The 18,991-nt window shown below is 36.2% G+C and overlaps 1 protein-coding gene across 5 annotated transcripts in view; it reads left to right on the plus strand.

Annotated features, from left to right (window-relative positions):
- The window catches only part of SBF2 (SET binding factor 2), a 440,997-nt gene that overhangs the window by 199,955 nt on the left and 222,051 nt on the right, over positions 1 to 18,991 (plus strand). For all 5 annotated transcript variants that reach the window (XM_057749271.1, XM_057749273.1, XM_057749274.1 and 2 more), the window contains 3 exons: positions 5,421 to 5,543; positions 6,420 to 6,530; positions 8,186 to 8,291. In XM_057749271.1, the coding sequence (XP_057605254.1) occupies positions 5,421 to 5,543; positions 6,420 to 6,530; positions 8,186 to 8,291 (340 nt within the window). The remainder of the gene's footprint in view (positions 1 to 5,420; positions 5,544 to 6,419; positions 6,531 to 8,185; positions 8,292 to 18,991) is intronic.

An 18,991-nucleotide genomic window follows, 5' to 3' on the forward strand; every position in this document is an offset into this window, starting at 1 on the left:
TGCACACTGAAGTTTGAGAACCACTGGTCAGGAGTAGAAGTTCCTAACTCATCTGGTGAGAATGGACCACAGGCATGCTGAATATTTTCTTAGGGCATTTTCTGATCTTTTCAAATCTTATTTTACTTAATGAAATGTGAGAGTTAATGAAACATGTCAAATATAATATGTTTATGAAATAAGCATTGTATTAACCTAGCCTTATAAGGATACAGAACATAGAAATATATGCATATCTCAGTTTCATACATTTTCTATCCTAAAATAGCTTGCAGCAGTCTTTCTCAGCAAGTGTTCCATAGGACACTAAGTCCTTTAGATGTTCTGTAATAAAGAGGGTTTCATTGGCCCAGTAAGTTGGAGAAATAATTTATATCTCCTTTGCTTAACATTGTACAAATAATGTTTGCATATCAAAGTCTGAAAAATCCTGCAGTAAAGAAACCTTTTTAACTTGGTTTTTTTTTTAATAAATTTATTTATTTATTTATTTATTTTATTTATTGGCTGTGCTGGGTCTTCGTTGCTGCACATGGGCTTTCTCTAGTTGCTGAGAGCGGGGGCTACTCTTCATTGTGGTGCGCAGGCTCCTTATTGTAGTGGCTTCTCTTGTTGTGGAGCATGGGCCCTAGGCGCGTGGGCTTCAATAGTTGCGGCACATGGGCTCAGTAGTTGTGGCTCACGGGCTCTAGAGCACAGGCTCAATAGTTGTGGCGCACAGGCTTAGTTGCTCCGTGGCATGTGGAATCTTCCCAGGGCAGGGCTCGAACCCTTGTTCCCTGCATTGGCAGGCAGATTCTTTACCACTGCGCCACCTAGGAAGTCCTTTAACTTGGTTTTAACTTACTATTTCCAAAATGTTTTGATTAGGAAACCTTTTTTGCTAAGCAATATCTGTTAGCTTCCAGCAGAAAACACTTTGGAAAATGCTGCCCTATGAGTTTATTTAAAAAAAAAAACAAAAAACTTATGGACTCTGCACCGCTTAAAAATAGGGAGCTTTCTGGGTAAATATATAGTAGCCCTACAAATGAATTTGTCCTGCCTTTGGAATACTGTAGTGCACAGGAGCTATTGAAGGGGAAAATATCAGGATATTCTCTTTGCTAACGGTAAACTGGATTCTGAACTGAAAACTAGTGGCCTGATTTGTCTGAAGCCTTTTTATCCTAAAATGTGTATGTTTCATGTAGTCATTATTTTCCACACCAATGGAAGGATAAACTAGGTTTTGTCATATAGACATGTCAACATGATTAAGGGATTATTTGGCAAGAAATGAAGAAGTTTTCAGGGGGAACTGTAGACCTTACAGAATTTTGCAACTACTTAGACTCCTTTATTTCCAATTTTGGAAAATCTTAAAGTCCTTAAATTGCTTTACTGAGGCAACTCTATATAATGGTACACTGTAGTAAATTACTTTTCAGAAAGGAAATGTAGAACTGGAAATTTTTTACTTGCATAATTCCTTTCCTCCTTTTTTAATTGAGTGTTTAAAGAAATTTTGTAGGGAGAGTTAGTATGAAACAGTGTTGTTGAAAATTAACTTAGCACAGATGATACTGAATACAACTAGTCTTTTCAAGATAGAGGAGATAGGAAACAAGCATCAGGAGCACAAGAGATGAGACTTAGTATTCAACCTGAGTGAAAGGATAATCTTCTTAAAGATTGTGCCTATCTGCTATATGGAGTCATTCCATAAAATCAGTACTCTAAAAGTTTTTGGCATTTTGATCTCAGGATATGTTTAAAAGGCAATAGTACTTTTAGGGCAGTTTGCTATGATGGGTATTAATTTATCCCATATTTCTGAAGCACGAAGACTATGAGAGCTACATAGAATAACTACATAGAAGCTGGAATCCCACTAGCAGTTGTGGTCCATAGTAACAACAGGAAGAAAAAAATAGCAATAAACGGGCAGGTTGTGGCATATGCTTATGATATGTATAAGAGATAAGGTCACGTTACAGGTCAATGTGAAGCAGTTCGATAAACAGTATTTAAGGTAAATTTGTATCTTTAATGGGACCTACTAAAACCAAAGAATAATCTTAGCTTAGAAGAAGGCTTGTAAATTGTTGAATGAGATAAAATATGTGAAAATGTTTTATACTATAAAATGTTACATTTCCAATCATTATTATAATACCTATTACATTTGTATCCTGTGTTTTTAATTTCCTACTTACTGTTAAGTTTCTCACATCTTTTCAATATGTGAAAACCTGTCATTGTAAAACACAAAACAAAGTTAGTATCACTACATAGTTATTACACAAAAGGTTATCTAGCAGCTATAAAGAAGAAGCCACTATTCCCTTATATGATAAATTACTTATAGAAAAATTTAACCAAATCATGACATTTCTGTCTCCTGGAATAAGCCTTATTACAAATAACATTTTAAAAAAATCATATCGGTACATTTTACTTTGAAAAAAGGAATATGAATTTTCTCTAAACTTGGGATGTTGTATTCTTATAAGAGAGCTATTGGAATTAAGAATAACAATATCTAATGGAGAAATGTGGGATAAAGTCAACCTGGTGAGACGTTAATTGCAGGATTTAGGTGGTGGATCGATGGGTGTTCTCTGTCCAACTCTTTTCAACCTTTCTGTATGCTTGAAATTTTTTATAATAAAATGTTTGTTTAAAAGTAAAAAAAAAAAGAATATTTATAGCACATTTATAAAGTAAAAGTAAAAATCTATAATAGAAGTGATGTAAAAAAAATGAAATTGTTTTTATGTAATATTGATTAACATTGTTTCACACCTTTTTTCTTTCTTGTTAATAATTATTCCAATTAGTGAATATTTAATTAAAGAATAGCTTTAAGAAATGGCCAATTCATTCTATTTTATGTTTCGGTTAACGCAGGTTAATGGTCATTTATATGAAATGGTTGTGTACTTACTCAGACTGACTTCTAATGGTACTCTAGGGTATGTATCACAATCTCATAAAAATGTGGATAGCTTTATCTCTTTCAGGAATTTCAGTCATTCTTTTGTCCTGAAAGGACAGAATTTGTTAGTAATCCATAAAGAATATGATTCATTAAGTGTGGAAGTCTTTGGTAAATTCTTATTCATCACATTTTTATTATTTCTAAGAGTTCTAAGAACCACCCAACCTAATTTTAGCTTTTGCTTTGTAACAAATGAAAATCTTTCAAGAGCATATGGATCTTATCATACATAATAAAAAGTAAACAGATATTTCCCTTTGGATATGTGCATTCCATAGACATCTAATACTTGGTTATATTTCACTGTATAGAAACTATAGTGGCTCCAAAGGAGATAGAAATACACTTCTTGGCCTCCACAAGTAGGGGGAAAAACGTCCCTTGGTAAAATACCCAGAAAGCTATTCGAAGAAAATGCATCATTCCTGCATGAATGCAGTGAACAGGTATTAAGTAAGTAGCAGCTATTGTGCCCAGCTCTTGTTTTAGAAACTGGGAAATTACCAGTGAACAAAACAGAAATCCTGGTATTCATGGAGTACAATCTAGTGGAGGAGACAAACAAACCAGAAAACAAGATAAGTGAAATAGATAATATGTTGGATGGTAACAAGTGCCATGGAGGAAAATAAAATAAGGAAAGGGGATATAGGGAGTGTCAGCAGGGCATTGCAGTTTCAAGTAGGGTGCCAGCAAAGGCGTAACAGAGCAGAAGTTTGCTTGAATGAAGACCTAAGGGAGATGAGGGAATTATTTATTGTATCCATTCCAGGCAAAAGATTAATAAAGAGTATGCCAGGCAAAGGAATAACTGAGTGCTTGAGACCCTTATGTGGGAGCATGCCCAGCATGTTTGAGGAGCAGCAAGGAAGCAAAGTGGGTCTAAAGAGGAATAGAGGAGACTAAAGGAAGCTGTTAAAATAACCTGGACAAGTGATGATAGTGGCTCACAGTACGATGGTAGCAGTGGAGGTGGTGAGAAATCAGGATTGCTGACAGTTTGGATACAGGTTATGAAAGAGGGGAATCTGGACTTTTGATTTGCTAAGTGGGAGGATGGAATTTCTGTTAACTGAGATAGGGAATACTGCAGGAGGAGTGGAGTTTGGGAAGAGATTGGAGCTATGTTTTGGACATGTTTGAGATACCGATTAGTCATCTAGGTGGAGAGGTCAAGCAGGCAGTTGGATATGGCATTTTGTGGCATTTGGGGGAGAGGTTTGGCAGGAGAAATAGGTGTGAGCAAGTGTGTGATACGTTGATGAACTGTGCTAAGAATTAACAATAGGAGAAAAATCAGTGAAGGAAAGCTTCAGGAAGGAAGATAATTTCTAAGCTGGACCTTTGAGTAATGGAAAGGAAAGAGAAGAGGATTCTAGTTAGGGAAAATGTCCTAGCATTGTAGAATATCATGTAGAAATAAATCTGAATACTTTACTACCTTGATTGTTTTTTCTTTTCACTTGAAACTTTTATAGTGCATCATATAGTATTATGGAACTATATGGATGCACAGGAAATATTTGTTGGCTCATAAATGAGAATAATATTTTTCAAAGTTTATTTATTAACCAGTATTTAGTCTCTGAACACTTAGGGTTTAAAAAAAATTCTAGATATTTTTATTGTGCCAAAATATGCATGACATAAGCTTTACCATTTCACCCATTTCTCAGTGTACAGTTTAGTGGCATTAGGTACATTCTGAAACTTAATTTTGTGTGTAAAAATATCCTCTGTTTTCATAATGCACTGTGGGTAACCTAAATGGGAGGGAAGTCCAAAAGGGAGGGGATACCTGTATGTGTATGGCTGATTCATTTTGTTGTGCAGTGGAGGCTAACACAACATTGTAAAGCAACCATACTCCAATAAAAAATTTAAAATAAATCCTGTTTTCAAAAAATTAGCATTGTCGCTTCTCAGCAAAATGAGTTTAGAGCTGATTGGGCTTTACTTCTAAGAGCATTAAGCCTTCTGCAATATAATCTTAAATGATTATCACTTTTGTTTGAAAGTCCAAAAAACAAAAATGAAAATTAGTGCCTTACTTCTAAAACAGATTTTTTTCTTTTCTTGAAAACTGAATTTCCATCAAGTATCATTTGTTTTTGTCTGAGTCACTAATGAATGTGTCCTATTTACTTTTGATTACTGGTACCTCACACAGAAAACAAATGCTCATGTAAAATTGTGGTATGTATCTGGAGCTTAAGGAGTTTTCAAAAATGAAATAAGTATGCCCTGTTTTATAATTTCTTTGCCTACTTGCTTCTCAGATTCCTCTCAAAGTATGTTCTTTATTTTTAGTTTGAGTTTTGTAAATTATATTTTGTAATTTATTTTGGATTTTGTAAATTACATGAAAGTGTGTGATATGTCACTGTATGTCACTAGGAAATTGTCTGCCTGTTGATTACAGTGTCTTTTTCTTTAGGGAACAAAGAAGGAAGAGATTGAAGGTGAAGTGGAAGTGTCTGGTTTAATTCAGCCTGCAGAAGTGTTTGCTCCCAAAAGCCTGGTGTTGGTATCCAGATTAGATTATCCAGAAATTTTTAGGGTAAAGAACTCATAGTTGTCATTATTGATTTGTATTATTGTATAAATCTATTTTGAGTGAACCATGGTAACAGGTTCTTTGTATCTAAAATATCTTTAAATTGATTAGGAATTCATCAATAAGATAAAATTACTGTGAACAGAAGAAATGTATTTCATGTTGGATGAAATAAATACCTAAGTTAATATGACTGTTTAAACTTATAAGGATGTACTGTTTGTTTTAAAATCGGTCCCATCTTTACTGACTCCAAAATTTATGAATCCTAAAAACATCATTTGATTATCTGCATCAAATTTAAAATGCATTAGTAATATAACAACTTAGTGTATTTTTATTGATCTTTTTTTAGGAGTCTTGATTACAAGATGATTACATTTTGTCTTCCATTTTACCACCTACCTTCTTCTGAGCTTAAAGTGTTAATCATATCATGTCTCTATTTTGCTATTGTTTGTAGTAATTCACATAAGTTAAGTTTCCTGTAGAATAAATGTTCTGATTTTGTAAGAATCACAAAACAAGATAAAGTTTCTAAATTTTTATCTTGAAATTTGGAGTTTTGCAAAATAAGTTGAGGCAGAAACTGTTTTAAACCCTACAAATTCGCTAGAGTGGTTATCTAAGCACAAACACCTGTCTTACAAATTATGGATTTCTGTTTTTATAACCTCATCTCAAAAGCTCATTTAGAGCTTCTGGTTCTGGAGGAAAATTTAATAAACTTAATAACATTTGCTGCTTAAAATTTATTCCATGGTCACTGTAGAATCTACTAGGTTCAAAGAGAAATTTTCCTGGGAGCAGATGTCACAACAATTTATTTTTAGTGCTTGCTTTTTCCATGAAATAACTACATGCTTCTTTTCTTTGCAGGCTTGCCTGGGTTTGATCTACACTGTATATGTGGACAGTCTGAATGTCTCCTTGGAAAGTCTCATTGCAAACCTTTGTGCGTGTCTTGTCCCAACAGCAGGAGGGTCTCAGGTAAATAGAATAGAAAGGGAGATGAAAAGGGCCTGCTTCTCTTCTCCTCTCCTCCAGTTAATTTATGAAGAAAAGTAAAAAAAGAATTCTTTAAATATTTTCGTTTTAAAGAGGATCTTAGTTTAGTTAAGCATTGTCCCTATGGTCTGCCTTCTAGAACCTCAAGATTCCATTCTTTTCTTAGGTCATAGGGTTAATTTTAACACAGGTTTCACCTTTCACATAACATAGTTAGAAGTCATATTCTGTGTAATTTGAACTCTAGCTTACATTTTCTTGGAAATACACTTTTTAAAGTTGAACTTCAAATGTGTTCTTTATACCTTTCTTATTCCTCTATATGTTTATGCCTCATTTTATTAACTTAAAATTTTTTTCAGTGATAAAAATTGAGATAACATTAAGAAAACTTTCAACATAATTCTTTGTAACATTATAACTACTTCTGGATAGATTAATTCATTTCTAAATTTCCCTTCATAAAAGCAATTATATGTGGTCCTAAAACCATTTTGTATGTGTGTGTAATCTTTGATAGAATAGCTTGCATTTAAGCTTCAGAAGAAGAGGGCTTATTTTTCTTATCTCAGTTTGCCACCTTTAGTAATAGTAATGTTGACCATTGTCCAAAATCACAGGTCTTCTTTGGAAAATATAATCTATACCCTAAAATTACCCAAGGATTTTATCATAGATTGAGCCCATGAGGACATTAAGCTCTTCTACTGAAACAAAACTTCCTTAAAGTGGCATGTTTTTCATCTTCTGTATGTCCTGAAATTTTTATATTTGTCTCTGAAGTAGAAAAATGAGAACCTCAGCTGCTATGACTTAATGTTCCTAGGGAACTTTACTATTTTTTTTAAGACTCCTTTCTTTAAGTCTTAAAATTGATTATTTGACCACTTATTTTGCTTATTCTTATGTAATATTGAAGAAAAGGATAGCCCTCTAAAAATAACATTTTTTAATCCTCAGTCTGATAGAGATGTTACTTATAGTAAAAAGTGGCATCTTTTTTCCTTGCCTTTTGCCTTTTTACCTGTCTGCTGTCTTTCCTAGCATCTTTTGGTTACTCAAGTTGTTTTTCCTCCTGCACTCTCCTCCCTCATTCTCCTATTTCTGCTCTAAGGGCAGAATATGAAATGTGAGTTTGGTCACAGTTGTACCTAAACTTTAAAGCAGCTGAGTTGTTTTATGAGCCTTTATTATGATGGGAATTTTGTTGACATGATTTTATTTATTTTTTAATCTTAAAAACGTTTTTCGTGTGGCTACTGGAAATTTTTAAATTATGTGCATGATTCATATTACTGTGTTTCTTTTATTTTTCCAGTTTTATTGACATATAACTGGCATATAAATGTTAGCTTTAACATTTTATTATTTTTTAGTTAAGTATTATCAGTGATTTGTGTATCTCATGATTACTAAATTTTCACCTTTCAACTACTAAATTTTCTTGTACCATGTTCATTTGGGCACAAAGTAACTTGAATGTTTTGGGCTGTATTATTGTCCTTTGCATATGTTAATTGGCTCTTATATGGTCATCATCTGCTCTAAATTTGAACTTCAAAGGGATTTTTTTATCTCAAGAAAATGTCTGAAGAGAAATCATTTGTGGTGTGTGTATGTTTCCCCCCATTCTACAGAAGCTGTTTTCCTTGGGTGCAGGAGATAGACAGCTGATCCAGACTCCCTTGCATGATAGTCTTCCTGTCACAGGCACTAGTGTGGCTCTCCTGTTCCAGCAACTGGGTATGTCTTGTTCTCCCATTTTCAGTGTTCTTATAAAAGTCTATGAAAAAGAGATTTATTTTCAGCCCACATCACTTGACATGAATCCGGAAAATAAAAAGCAAACCATTAGATGACTGAAATATAAAATATATAATTATATGGGTTCTAATCTTAACTAGTATTCATTCTTTTTAAAAAGTAACCCAAGTCCCCTTTGCACTGAAATCAATTAGGCTTTTAGAAAGTAAACATATTTTTTCTGTGCTTTAAAAGATGAATCGATAGTATATTTTGTTTTTCCTTAGACGAATTGCTTTTATAGAAACCTTGTCAGATGGAATTAAAAGTTCCATCCTTTTCATCCCACCAGCTGAGACTTTATCTCTAATTTTCTAGCAATGGCTAGGATGAAGAACTAAGGGGGAGGACACTAGAAAGTGCCCTCTGTACGTTGAACAGCTCATTCTTCATTAAAGGAGTAGTATAACTTATAAATGAGTATGTTTCAGGCCAGTGCTGCCAGAGATTCCCACTTACTTAACCTCATACTTGTCCTTCGTATGTACCTCTGTAAGAGTGTTCCACTCTCTTTGATTATCTTTCTCATTGTTCTGCATCTGTGTTTGTCTTTTTCTGGTTGAAATGAAGCCTTCCTTTTCCTGGGGCTTATAGTCTACTTCTCCATGAAATTCTTATTAATTCCTTGCACAGAAATTCTACCGTCTTATTTCCCTCCTATCTCTTGTTGAATTTTACTCCCTGCTCAACTCTGAAATTTATCACTCCTTTTCCTTTAGTGGCCCCATACTTGTTCTTCTGCTGTGACTTCAATGAAGTAAAATTTAGAAAGCCTTAGAAGAGATTAATGTAAATACAAATAGAGTTTCTAGTATCCTAATAAAGATGAATGGTAACATCAGTAGTTCTCTATTACATCTGCTTCACCTTAGGATTTTAAACTTTTAAAAATTACATATTCCTTCTCTTCCTCCCTGAAGATTTCTGCTCATTGAGTCATCTCAACCAAGTTCTAATTTAATTAAAGCTACTTTTTTTAATGTGTGAAATAGGTACTGTCTCTCTGGTGGTACTTACTTCTCTAAAGAATATCTTGTTGACTAAAACCTCTCTCCACAAACTTTTGGATATAATCTTAGGGGTTCACAGACTACCTATAGCCTGTCCCTGGTCCCTACTAATCACTGACTTAATTGATTTTAGCTAACAACTATTCATCTGACCTTTCTCAATTAGGAGGGCCTGTATACCTCTAAAGGGTCAATCAAAGCAAAGATTTACCATGAAGAGGAATAGAAGGATATGACACAAATAAAATTTCACATTCCCAGTGCTACCATTGATCTTATACTTAATGAGTGCCTTATAAGCCTCATGCTTTGTGTTTTCACAGTGATTTGAAGGGGAGGGCAGGGATTGTTACTGGCATTAATGCCCAGGACCCAGGAATATTAAACATTCTTCATGCATGACATATATGCACCAGAAGATTTTCTTACCTCAAATACTAGTAGCACTCCTGTCAAGAAAAACTGCTGTAGATAATGTATAAATTTATAAAACCTGGACCTCTCTTCCAGTACTGGTGGCCTATGTAATTCAGACTAACCCTCTTAACAGTGAATACTAGGAAAGCTATACAAATATAAACAACTTATACTTGAAAGCATCAGAAGCAATAAATAATGACCAAACGATGGTCCAAGAGAAGAAGAAAACCTAGAGAAGTGAACCAGACATTTGGGACCACTTTTTCCCAAGCACCTCTTGATTTTGAAAGAAGTTACTAAAAACTGATCTTTGCTATTGATATCCAGTGGGGAAGGGGAAAACCAGAGTTCACATTTTACGAAGGGAAATTCCTTTATAAAGCTCTCTTGCTTTCGGTTAGAACCATAAAGGACCATATCCTAGGAGTGGGTAAATCACAAGTGGATAGTCCTCCTTAGGAACTGAAGTGCAGCTTGAAATCATTTCAATTCCTAGAAACAAATTAAAATGTTCCTTGGGACTTCCCTGGTGGTGCAGTGGTTAAGAATCCTCCTGCCAATGCAGAGGACACAGGTTTAGTCCCTGGTCCGGGAAGATCCCACATGCCGTGGAACAGCTAAGCCCGTGTGCCACAACTACTGAGCATGAGTGCCAAAATTGCTGAAGCCCATGCACCTCTGCAATAAGAGAAGCCACCACGAGAAGCCCACGCACTGCAACAAAGAGTAGCCCCCACTCACCACAACTAGAAAAAAGCCCACACACAGCAAGAAAGGCCCAACGCAGCCAAAAATAAATAAATCTTAAAAAAAAGAAAGGAAAGAAGGAGAAACAGATTAAAGTGATTCTTAATGCTACTATCTTTAGCCTTTTAGTAGGAGTAAAAGTAAATCCTCTCTGGAGCAAGGTAACTGCATTCTGAACCTCCAATATATCTCCAGAGTTTTACATATATGCCCAGTACTCTCCAAGGAAGACATACAGATGGCCAAGAGGCACATGAAAAGATGTTCAACATCAGGAGTTATTAGAGAAATGCAAATCAAAACCACAGTGGAGTATCACCTCACACCTGTTAGAATGACAGTCATCAAAAAAATCTACAAACAATAAATGCTGGAAGGGGTGTAGGGAAAAGGGAACCGTCCTGCACTCTCAGTGGGAATGTAAATTGGTGCAGCTACTATGGAGAACAGTATGGAGGTTCCTTAAAAAACTAAAAATAGAGCTACCATATGATCCAGCAATCCTACTCCTGGGCACATATCTGGAGAAAACCATAATTTGAAAGGATACATGCACTGCAGTGTTCATTGCAGTACTATTCATCATAGCCAGGACATGGAACCAACCTAAATGTCCATCAATGGAGGAATGGATAGAGAAGAGGTGGTACATATATTACCATGGAATATCACTCAGCCATGAAAAGAACAAAATAATGCCATTTACAGCACCATGGATGGACCTAGAGATTGTCATACTGAGTGAAGTAAGTCAGACAGAAAAAGACAAATATCATATGATATTGCTTATATGTGGAATCTAAAAAAATGGTACAAATGAACCTATTTACAAAACAGGAATAGAGTCATAGATGTAGAAAACAAACTCATGGTTACCAAGGGGGAAAGGAGGGGAGATGAATTAAGAGATTGGGATTGACATATACACACAACTGTATATAAAAGATGACTAATAAGAACCTACTATATAGCACAGGAAACTCTGTTGGGTGCTCAGTAACGACCTATATAGGAATGGAGTCTGGAAGAAAGTGGACCTATGTATATGTATGGCTGATTCACTTTGCTATACAGCAGAAACTAACACAACATTTTAAATCAACTATACTCCAATGAGAAAATTAAAGAAAAATAAAGTATACCATCAAGTTAAAAAAAAATAACCAAAAACATGAGGACTAAAGCTATCTGAAAGAAATGTAAAAGAAACCATGGGCAATATAAAAGGCCTACAGGGGCACCAGAAAGTAGTTATCAGATATTAAAATAACTATTCTTAAATAGTGAAGGAGATGGACAATCAAGAATAAAAATTTGAGGACTGACATCAGAAAGATGGCACAATAGGAAATGCCAGTCCCCACAGAGACGTCCCCACAGGAATGTCAATTTAACAGTGATATACAGACCAGAATACCTTTGTGAGAATTCTAGTTAAGAAGTTGTGGTACCCCAGATGATCACAGAGCTGAGAACAGCCACACTGAAATGGGTAAGAAGAGCAAATTCACTTTACCTGGTCAGCCTCTCCCCTAAGCCAGCACAGCTCAGCATTGGGAGAGAACACCCATCTTGCAGCTTCTCCTTGGGGGTAAGGGAAGGAGAAAAGTGGATTGTCCCTCCTATGTTCCAGATTTATGAAGGCCTGCTGAGAAACTGTCTTGCCTTATTCAGAGCACTGACAGAATTAGCATGTTTTGGATGCCTGAGGGCCACTAAGAACAAAGAATAATGAGGGGTGGCTTGCAGTGTTGGGAGAAGGTACACAATCACTTGGGAAGGAGGGAGAGTAACAGTAGCATTCCACCTTTTCAGAGGGCTGCCTGAAGTGGAGGAATTGCAACTTCAGTTTACTGCTAATGGGAGTGGGAATGGGACAGCTACCTTGGAATACAGTTTGACTTTTTTAAAAAGTTAAATAAACCAAATAATCCAGCCATTTCACTTCTAGGCATTTACTTAAGGAAAATGGTTGCGTTGTCCATAAAAAATATTTGTATGTGAATGGTCATATCCTTATTTTTATAATAGTGAAAATCTGGAAACAAGTTCAATGTCCAGAAATGGTAATGAGTAATTGTTATGGTAATGGATAAATAATCGGTGCTGTATCCATAAAATAGAATACTACCAGGCAATATAAAGAAATGAATTTGTTGATACATATTACCACATGGATTAACCTGAAAATAATTATCCTCAATGCAAAAAAAAAAAAAAAACAGACCAAAAAGAATGCACCATGTATAATTCAGTTTCTCTAAACTTCTAGAAAAGCTTCAAAAATTATACTAATTGCAATTGATTGAAACCCACCAAATGTTTTAAGATCCATTAATTCATAATATATTAAAATTTTTAAATTATTACCTCAGCATATGACAGGGAACCAGTTTATCTTGAAAACTTATCAATAAAGGAAAGGAATCAAGCATTTATTGTGCCTTGCCTGTATGAACTATAGTACAGGGTAACCTGATAGTAGGTGAGGAGAATTGTCTTTTTTTTTTTAAGATTTATTTTATTTTTTTTAAGAACTTTTATTGAGATACATCTAACAGACAATAAACACCATATATTTAGAGTGTACAATTTGGTATCCCAATCACCCAATTCATTCCCCCCCAACCCTCCCCGCTTTCCCCACTTGGTGTCCATGTGTTTGTTCTCTACATCTTTGTCTCTGTTTCTGCCTTGCATTTCCTCTTTCATAGTTGTTAGCATTTGCCTTATGTATTGAGGTGCTCCTATATTGGGTGCATATATATTTATAATTGTTATCTCCTCATCTTGGATTGATCCCTTGATCTTTATGTAATGTCCTTTCTTGTCTCTTGTAACATTTTTTATTTTAAAGTCTATCTTATCTGATATGAGTATTGCTACTCCAGCTTTCTTTTGATTTCCATTTGCAATATCTTTTTCCATCCCCTCACTTTCCGTCTGTATGTGTGTCTAGGTGTGAAGTGGGTCTCTTGCAGACAGCATATATATGGGTCTTGTTTTTGTATCCATTCAGCCAGTCTGTGTCTTTTGGTTGGTGCATTTAGTCCATTTACATTCAAGGTAATTGTCTATATGTATGTTCCTATTACCATTTTCTTAATTGTTTTGCTGTTGTTTTTGTAGGTCCTTTTCTTCTCTTATGTTTCCCACTTAGAGAAGTTCCTTTAGCATTTGCTGTAGGGCTGGTTTGGTGGTGCTGAATTCTCTTAGCTGTTGCTTGTCTGTAAAGCTTTTGATTTCTCCATCGAATCTGAATGAGATCCTTGCTGGGTAGAGTATTCTTGGCTGTAGGTTCTTCCCTTTCATCACTTGAAATATATCCTGCCACTCTGTTCTGGCTTGCAGAGTTTCTGCTGAGAAATCAGCTGTTAACCTTATGGGGGTTCTCTTGTATGTTATTTGTTGTTTTTCCCTTGTTCCTTTTAATAACTTTTCTCTGTCTTTAATTTTTGTCAGTTTGACTACTATATGTCTTGGTGTGTTTCTCCTTGGGTTTCTCCTGCCTGGGACTCTCTGCGCTTCCTGGACTGGGGTAGCTATTTCCTTTCCCATGTTAGGGAAGTTTTCAACTATAACCTCTTCCAGTATTTTCTCGGGTCCTTTCTCTCTCTCTTCTCCTTCTGGGACCCCTATAATGTGAATGTTGGTGCGTTTAACATTGTCCCAGAGGTCTCTTAGGCTGTCTTCAGTTCTTTTCATTCTTTTTTCTTTATTCTTTTCCGCATCAGTGATGATCACCATTCTGTCTTCCAGGTCACTTATTCGCCCTTCTGCCTCAGTTAATCTGCTGTTGGTTCCTTCTAGTGTATTTTTCATTTCCATTATTGTGTTGCATATCTCTGTTTGTTTGCTCTTTAATTCTAGGTTTTTGGTAAACCTTTTGATCTTTGCATCCAGTCTTTTTTCAAAGTCCTGGATCATCTTCACCATCATTATTCTGAATTCTTTTTCTGGAAGGGTGCCTACCTCCTCTTCATTTAGTTGTTTTTCTGGGATTTTATCCCGTCCCTTCATCTGGTACAAAGTCCTCTGCTTTTTCATTTTCTCTATCTTTCTGTGGCTGTGGTTTTCAGTTCCACAAGACGAAATACTGCTGATGCTGCTTGATACTGCTGTCTGCCCTCTTGTGGAGGAACCTGTCTAGGCGGCTGGTGTGTGCTTCCTGATGGGAGGGACTGATGGTGGATAGGGCTGGGTGGGTGGAGCTCAGTAAGGCTTTAATCTGAATTGATGGGTGGAGCTCAGTGACACTTTAATCTGCTTGTCTGCTAATGGGTGGGGCTGTGTTCCCACCTTGTTGGTTGTTTGGCCTGCAGCTACCTAGCATTGGAGCCTACAGGCTCTTTGGTGGGGCTAATGGCAGACTCTGGGAGGGCTCACACCAATGAGCACTTCCCAGAACCCCTGCTGCCAGCACCCCTGTCTCCTCGGTGAGCCACAGCTGCCCCCCACCTCCGCAGGCAACCCCCCAACACCAGCAGGTAGGTCTGGTTCAGTCTCTTATGGGGTCACTGCTCCTTCCCCCTGGGTCCTGGTGAGCACACTTTTTTGTGTGCCCTCCAAGAGTGGAGTCTCTTTTTCCCACAGTCCTGTGGAGGTCCTGCAATCAAATCCCACTGGCTTTCAGAGTCTGATTCTCTGGGGATTTCTCCTCCCATTGCTGGACTCCCAGATTGGGAAGCCTGACGTGGGGCTCAGAACCCTCACTTTAGTGAATGGACTTCTGCAGTATAACTGTTCTCCAGTTTGTGAGTCACCCATCCAGCATTTATGGGATTTGATTTTAACGTGATTGCGCCCCTCCTACCATCTCATTGCAGCTTCTCCTTTGTCTCTGGATGTGGGGTGTCTTCTTTGGTGAGTTCCAGTGTCTTTCTGTCAATGATTGTTCAGCAGTTAGTTGTAATTCCAGTGCTCTTGCAAGAGGGAGTTGATTTATTTTTATTATTTGTTTATTTTATTTTTGGCTGCATTGTGTCTTTGTTGCTGCTCACAGGCTTTCTCTAGTTGTGGCGAGTGGGGGGCTACTCTCTATTGCAGTGCAAGAGCTTCTCATTGCAATGGCTTCTCTTGTTGCGGAGCACACGGGCTCTAGGCATGTGGGCTTCAGTAGTTGTAGTGCGTGGGCTCAATAGTTGTGGTTTGCAGGCTCTAGAGCACAGGCTTAGTGGTTGTAGCGCACGGGCTTAGTTGCTCTGAGACATGTGGGATCTTCCTGGCCTGTGTCCCCTGCATTGGCAGGTGGATGGCCTGTGTCCCCTGCATTGGCAGGTGGATTCTTAACCACTACACTCCCAGGGAAGTCCCGGGAATTGTCTCTTTTTAAAAGTATTCTATCAATAAAAGGAAAAAAAATTCTCGAAACAGAGCATCATCATTTTACTACCCTCACAGGAAGAAAAGCAAGCAGATATTATGTGCCTAACCTTGCCAAATACTACCTGTGTTTTGCAAGAGAGATTAAATCTGATTTTGATCATAGAATATACAGAAGATAGGGAACCCATTGCCCCAAGAGACTGCAGTTGTCAAAATACAAGCTCTCAGAAACTATTGGTCAAATATCCCAAGTTCTTTAGCAAATAAATTATAAGGAATGAAGAGCAATGAAATAGGAACCTCTAGATTAAAAGAGATTTGAGAAACTTTTTTGGTGGTCCATTCGTTAAGACTCTGTGCTTCTGCAAGGGGTGTGGTTTGATCCCTGGTCAGGGAACTAAGATCTTGTGTGCCATGCAGTGTGGCCAAATTTTTTTTTTTTAAAGGGAGAGATTTGAAGCACATCCCATTTTTAATAGAGTGAGATTGAACTATAATGTCTAGGGTTGCACATTTGGGTGATAAAAATGTCTATAGGAAAAGTTAGGAAAATGGTTAATAGAATAAAGTCAGGATGTTGGTTACCTAAGGCAGTGGAGAGGTGGTTTTGATTAGAGGCACATAGAAGGGGCTTCTAGGGCTGCTGGCAAAGTTCTTTCTTGACCTACGCAGTGTTTGTAAGATAATTCATTAAACTATATGTTTGATTTGTATACTTTTCTATATTTGTGCTTTATGTTACAATACAAATGTTTAGAAAACTTGTACAACTATTTAACTCCATATGTACATCTTTTATTTTTTTAAAAAGTACAATGCTTGAACAAATTACAGATTTTATTCTCAGATAACAAAAAGTCTAGAGATAGGCAGTACATGCCTGATATATTGATACCCAGATGTCTTCAGGGAGAGTATGGAAGTTCTCCCCTGTGCTTTTTCCTTATTTATTAATAGGGAGTTTTCCCTTACTTGACTGGGAGCTTTAAGAACTGCCTTGTCTTATTATTCCTTGAATCTTCTATATCTGGCATAGTGCCTTGGGCACAAAAAGCATCAGTGTTTATTGAATAAATTAATACACTAGCCATGAAGAAAATGGCAGTCATATCTCCCACGAGAATTCTGTGTATGGATGAAGTGTGCCAGAACACGATTATTAGCCATTTGAATATCAGATTTCATTATTTTACTCTCTAGTATTTTGAGCTTTATTATCTTTTGCTTACATATTCAAAATTTACTTTTTCAGGGAAAGAATAGGGAAAAGATAAGAAAGGAAAAGAGAAAGAAAGATGCCTCTAAAACAGCATTGTATGCAGAGTTGTAGTTTCCAGAGCATGTGGTACTGATAATTCTGCTAAAGGCATGCTCTTTTCACCAGTCATTTTGGTTGGGCTGTTGTTGAAGGCCAATATTAGACCATTATCAGAGTTCACTACCTGGGTTGGGGGTGGGGTAGTGGTGGTAGATTTTACAAAGCACAGACAGGAAGCAGATAAGACTCTTAAGATTCTTTTGTAGCCTTGACTAGTTTTCCTGTAAAAGGTCTAAATGTAATGATAGCATTTCCTTGGTTCTTCTCTCCAAGGATTGTTATGGTAATGAATTTGTTTTTCACAGTTTCAGAGGTCTCTGTGTTTGTCTGAAGTAATTATGTGAACTTCTGCCATTACCCACCTCATTCCTTAAAATATTCTGTTAACCATCTTCATCTGCAACTTAACACCTATTTTTTTGTATCTTTTTGTACTCTATCTGAATTGTTTTTGGTTTAGCTGAAGATTTGTGTTTTGTGTAGAAAACTGTGATTTTTTAAATTTAATAGGATTATAGTCACAAGAACTGGCTCTTATAGCTCCTCTGATTTTTTAATCTAATCCATAGCTCAGGTATCCCTCCTTGACCCAAATAATTATGTGAAATTCTCATGACATCTTTTGTCATATATGTTCACCTATAATTTGGTTTTTAACTACAAACACACTAGTTCTAGAATACTTATTCCCCAAGTTTTGTAGTATACAATTTATTAGACATTTTTAAAGTGACAGACTAAAATGATCCTAGGGCTTTAGCTGTTGTCATTCTGTTTCCATAGTAAAACAACATTATTCATGTAATATCTATGTGTATTGGTATATTATTGACATATATATAAGTTTAAGGCTTACAGTGTGATGACTTGATGCTTGTATATATTGAAAAATAATTACCACAATAAGATTAGTTAACACCTCCATCCCTTCACATAACTATCATTTGTGTGTGCTGATAACATTTAACATCTACTCTTATCACCATTTTCAAGTATATAATACAGTATTGTTAATTATAGTCACCTTGCTGTACATTAGATTCTCAGAATTTATTCACCTTATGCCTGGAATTTATACCCTTTAACCAGTATCTTCCCATTTCCTCCACCCCTTAGTCCCTGGCAACTACCATTCTACTCTTTATTTCTTTAAGTTCAGCTTTTTTAGATTCCATATGTAAGTGAGAATAAAGTATTTGTCTTTCTCTATCTGACTTATTTCACTTAAGCATAGTGCCTTTAGGGTCTATCCATGTTGTCATGAAAGACAGGGTTTCCTTCCTTTGTATGGTTGAATAATATTCCAGTGTAGTACATATACATTTTCTTTTTCCATTCATTTGTTGCTGGACACAGATTGTTTTCATATCTTGGCTATTGTGAATAATGCTACGGTGAACACATGAGTGTAGATACCTCTTTGAGATAGTGATTTCGTTTCCTTTGGATATACATCCAGAAGTGGAATTTCTGAATCATATGATAGTTCTGTTTTTTATTTTTTGAGGCACCGTCATACTGTTTTCCATAGTTGCTGGGCCAATTTACATTCCCACCAACAGTATACAAGCATTCCCTTTCCTCTTTTGATGGTAATCATTCTAACTGTTGTAAGATGATATCTCATTCTGGTTTTGATTTACATTTCCTTGGTGATGAGTGAGGTTGAGCATCTTTTCATGTGCCTGTTGGCATTTGTATGTCTTTGGGAAAATGTCTATTCAAGTCCTTTGCCCATTTTTTAATCTTTTTTTTTTCTTTTTGTTATTTACATTGTATGAGTTCCTGATATATTTTAGATATTAATGTCTTATCAAACA

The sequence above is a fragment of the Hippopotamus amphibius genome, chromosome 9 (genome assembly GCF_030028045.1).
Source record: "Hippopotamus amphibius kiboko isolate mHipAmp2 chromosome 9, mHipAmp2.hap2, whole genome shotgun sequence".
NCBI lineage: Eukaryota > Metazoa > Chordata > Mammalia > Artiodactyla > Hippopotamidae > Hippopotamus > Hippopotamus amphibius.